A 5,000-nucleotide genomic window follows, 5' to 3' on the forward strand; every position below is an offset into this window, starting at 1 on the left:
TTTTTCTTTTCTTTTGAATGGGGGTTACATGTGGACCCCATGGGACAAACAAGAATGGGACAGACCTGCATCAGACAACTGACAGGAGCAGAGCAGAGTAGAAAGGGCCGGGTTGACAGATGGCCTCAGGCTGCCAGCTAGCCAGCTTATCTCCAGCGAGGAGAAGCCCGAGACACACAGGCTGCAGGGCTGCAGCGCAGACACTAGCAGATGGGGCGGCAGACAGAAAGACGGACTAATGCTCCGATAGGCAGACGTCCAGCATGCAGACAGACAGATGTACAGACAGGCACTGCAGACAGCTCTGTAAGTGTTCAGGAGCTGGAGCAGACAGAAACACACCACTCCAAGGACAGACAGACGAGGCGCAGACACTCTGACGACACCGTCTGGCACGCACACCTATGCGAGAAGTACCTGAAATAGTGTCAGACCGTAACATGAGGAGCATGACCGACAGATACCTCACACGTCTACACATGCAAACACACACAAACATACTCGCACCATGTGTTAAAAAATTAAAATTCGGTTAAATGAGCCTTGTACTTGCTGCAAGGTGTGTTGATATGGGGCCACTCACATTAGTGTGTGTTTGTGTGTTTTTATGTGTGTGTGTGTGTGTGTGTGGGTCTGTGTTCAGCAGCATTACTCATGAGGTGTAAGCTCATCTGCTGTCAGGACAAGCTGTGAACATACTCTTCACGAGGCTGCGCCCCACAGATGGAGGAGTCTGCCTGTCTCGCTCTCTGTCTGCTGATATACTGAGCAGAAAAAAGTTTGGTCGTGTTTACTTGTAAGCATCGTTTCAGCTGGACAGAAGCTATATTTGTTTTAGTCTCTTGGAGATTTGCTTCCAGTCATTTATATAACCGCTGAGAAATGGAAAGAATCCAGTTTAGCTGCTGTCACAGTGCTAGACAACAGTGCTGGAAGTACTTGAGAACAATTCTTAAGCACTTGAACTTCATTTTTCATGACTTTATGCTTCATTTCAGAGCCAAATATTGTACTTTGTAATCTTCTATAATAGTTTCACAACTATAGTTACAGATTTAACATATTAATGATCAGCTTTTTAAAATATGAGGATTTCTTAAATAAAACAGTTTATAACGTAGCTGCAACTCAATGAGCAACAACATTGAAATGCTGTTTACTTGTTAAAGGGGCACTCCACCTTCCTGAGACACTTGTATAATCTGTGCTGTGGCTCTGTGGAGGGGGGGACAGGGTATGAAACAACCCCCTTATGATGCCAGACTGATGTCATCCGGGTTATTTCATTGTGGTCTTTAATTCAGAATGTATAACAGAAAGCCTCGGGGTATGGAGTTTGAAAGACATTGCTAGTCAGGGAGGAAAAGAAGGGAACAAAAGAGGCTATCGAGTTGCATTGTGGGAAGTGTAGGATTCAGTTTTTCAAAACTTGACCCATACTAGGGACCTAAAGTCAGGATATTTTAGCTTTTAATCTGTCTCTGGCAAGACAGGACTTGACATGTGGTGTTTTACATTGTGGTATTGCACTTCTTTTATGTGAGAAAATGATCTGAATACTTCTTTCAACTCTATTTTACCAGCTGACACTTTCTGTTGAGTATTTCCTATCATATTTCCCCCCTTTCTGTCTCTCTTCAACCCTTTGCTCTTAACCCTCCCTCTCGTTTCTCCCACTTGCTACCAGTCTGAGTTTCAGAGAGCAGTAGAGATGCGAGGGAGGGGAAGCGGGGAAGTTAGTGTAGTCCTGAATAGCAGGGTGTTTTCAGGCTGCAATGACAGGCTCAGACAGGCAGCCACTCTAATGACCTCTGACGCCAGGCCCTGTTACTCTCAGCAATAACAAACACACACAGGGCCCCACAGGTGAGCTCCACCAGCAGGCCCTCTGTCAGCTGTTAAGAAAGCCGAACGCGTCCGTCTCCTTATCAACCCCGGCTGTTCCTGTACATACATGTAAAACAGACCCGTTAGCAAAGCCGGGCCGGGAGCGGAGACATTGTCTGACATCAGCCTGAGACACAAAAGACACTTTCTGTCTCTTATCTCAAAGATAAATGCTCTTTTTTTCTCCATTTAGTCTAAGGTAGATAGCTGGGTGCTTAGTTTCCCTCAGCACCCCATGAGGATGGATTTACGATAAACTCCCCGAGGCTCGGCTCTGACCAACTTCAAAGAACACAGCCCTTCTTGTTTTATGGAACGCATGCTTTCAGTTTTGCCCCCCTCCCTTCCCTTCCCTCCTCTCTGTTTCTGTCTCTCTTATCCCAGTGTTGCCCCCCCCCCCCCCCCACTACCCTCCTTCTCCCTACGTCTAATGAAGGCTAATGACAGGCCGCGGTGAGTCCACTTGGGCCGGCAGAGATCCTGCCGCATTAACATTGCAGTTTGTCTCAGACGGGACCTTCCAAATTACCGGTTACATTCACAGCTACCGCCAGATGAAACGAGGAAGAAGGGGAGCGGTAGAGAGGGGGAGGGATGGGAAGGAAGGGGGCAACTGAAATGTCTCTGAGAGGGGGCTCTGTTCATATTTTTGCTCACATATATTTCCCCTCTTCAAGCTTTCTTAACCCCTTGAATGTGTCTTTCATTGAGTGTTTGTGTGTGTGTATGTGTGTGAGAGAGAGAGAGAGAAGAGAGGAAATATTAAACACAGTTGATAGAAGTTGCAGCAATTAGGTGATGACCCTAGGAGTGCAGGAGACACTTAAAAACCAGAAGAGGAAGCAAAGTTGCAAAAGTAACAGTCAAAATATGCGAAAAGCATTCCTTCTCTTCCACCCCCGCCCCCTCTTTCTTTCCTCTCGTGCTCTCTCTGTCTCCCTCTATTTCCCTTGCGCCTGACTGGCTCCCACTTTTCTAGCTGGGAGTAGCTAGGAGCCAGATTTCTGTGGAATAGAGATATGAAGGGGGAGAGGGACGGCGCAGGAGGCATGCTAAAGGGAGACTAAAGGGGGGGGGGGTTGGAAACTGGAGCATGGCCAATGCTACACTTCTTTTACGCTCAGAGGAAACTTAAGACCAACGAGGCCTAGCTTGTCAACGATTCAGACACCAGGGTTTGAAAGTAAACGGTCTGCATGGCTCCTCAGCTAAACACCAAGTGCTTCACTGTAGACGTGGAAACGGCTGATGCTGTGTTTATGTGAGCTTGTCTTGTTGCCGTTACGGTTACCGTGGACCTCGGCTTTTTGTCGAAGACAAATTCAAAGATAGTTTCTAATTTCCTCTTAACAGTGCGCTGCCGTACAGAGATGATTGGTTGATGTCAGAGCATTGTTGGCCATGCTGCTACAAAAATACAGCAAGCCAGACAGAAGATAAGCATTTAATGCCTAGACAAATATTGTACTGCGTGTGGACACTTGCCTGCCAGTGTCTCTGAGTTGCTTCTCCTGTCTGAAGTCCAAGAATTCCAACATGGTTTTCCTGTATGGCAGAAATTGAGGATGACAGTTTAGCTTTGGCTCTCGACTAAAGCAAATTCTCTATTTCCCAAAACGGGCATAAGGAAGAAGTTCTGGAGAAGTAGCCTTGTTTGAGTAGTTTGGTTTAGCATGTAGTGTTTTATTAAAGCAAAAATTCTACATCACGCACTCATCTCTTCCCCCCTCTCTTTTTTTCTTTACTTCCTGATCTGTGTACTTTCTCATGTAATGTTTCAGTGCCATCATGTTGTACCTTTGCACCTTTTAGCAGGTTTAACCGTCTCCTTTTCTTCATGTGTCTCTTACAGATTCCCTAGCGTTGCAGGAGTCTGGCGAGCGGGCCCATTGGTGCGTGGTGGCATACTGGGAGGAGAAGACACGCGTCGGGCGCCTCTACTCAGTCCAGGAGCCCTCTCTGGACATCTTCTATGATCTACCTCAAGGGAACGGCTTCTGCCTGGGCCAGCTCTGCTCAGACAACAAGTCCCAGCTGGTGCAGATGGTGCGGGCCAAGATCGGCTACGGCATCCAGCTGACGCGTGAGTCAGACGGAGTGTGGGTCTACAACCGCAGCTGCTACCCCATCTTCATCAAGTCGGCCACACTGGACAACCCAGACTCACGCACGCTGCTGGTGCACAAGGTGTTCCCCGGTTTCTCCATCAAAGCTTTTGACTATGACAAGGCCGGCAGCCTGCAGAGGCCAAACGACCACGAGTTCACGCAGCAGCCTCGCACAGGCTTCACGGTCCAGATAAGCTTTGTGAAAGGCTGGGGACAGTGCTACACCAGACAGTTCATCAGTAGCTGCCCGTGCTGGTTGGAAGTCATCTTCAACACCCGATAGCAGCAGCCTTCCTCTTCTTCACCCTCCTCACCCCCTTCACAAAACAGACTACACCCACTTTCCTTGTTTTTTTTGTTCCAGAGGTTCAAACAGAAAAAAAGTTTTAAAAGAAGAAGAATGTATAAAATTCTGACGGACTTTGTTTAATAAATGAGTAAGATTTAATTAAATAAAATAAGAAGCGAAAAATGTATTTTATGTTATATATAAATATATTATTAATTGTAAATATGAAGACGTTTTATATGCATCATTATTTATGTATTGTGCAATGTGTTGATGAGAAAAAGAAAATAAGATGCACTTTGCTTAATATAAATGCAAAACAAAGAAATGCCAAAATTAAAAAAAAATACAAATAACCTTTTCTGTTCAGTCAGTGTTTTATTGTTTATCTGTCTTGGTGTTTGTGCTTTGTGCAAAGCAATGTTAAAATTAAATCCAAATTGGATTATTTAAATGGTTCCATATATCAGTTGTCTAAAAACTTTCCAGTTTGGGTTTGGCGAAGAACGCTGTCGCCTCATTATAACCAAAGTCAACGTTGCATCACTGAAAGACTTTGATGTCATGTCGTGGCTCGTAAAAGCATTTCCCTCTGTGACAATGAGTCAGACTGTGACAGAGTCATAACTCACTGTCCCTGCTCTTTCGGGCTCATTATGCCTTTCAAAATTGTCTGTTGTTTCTGGGTTATTTTGGGATGAATGTCCCTCTTCCTC

General features: G+C 45.7%; 1 protein-coding gene across 1 annotated transcript in view; it reads left to right on the forward strand.

Moving 5' to 3' along the window:
- Window positions 1-4,634, forward strand: part of smad7 (SMAD family member 7) — an 18,302-nt gene extending 13,668 nt beyond the window's left edge. Inside the window, exon 4 of the mRNA XM_062434772.1 lies at window positions 3,740-4,634. Coding sequence (XP_062290756.1) covers window positions 3,740-4,278 — 539 coding nt within the window. The 3' untranslated portion in view covers window positions 4,279-4,634. The remainder of the gene's footprint in view (window positions 1-3,739) is intronic.
- The last annotated feature ends 366 nt before the right edge of the window (window positions 4,635-5,000 follow it).

Source organism: Scomber scombrus, chromosome 15 (assembly GCF_963691925.1).
Source record: "Scomber scombrus chromosome 15, fScoSco1.1, whole genome shotgun sequence".
Taxonomy (NCBI): Eukaryota; Metazoa; Chordata; class Actinopteri; order Scombriformes; family Scombridae; genus Scomber; species Scomber scombrus.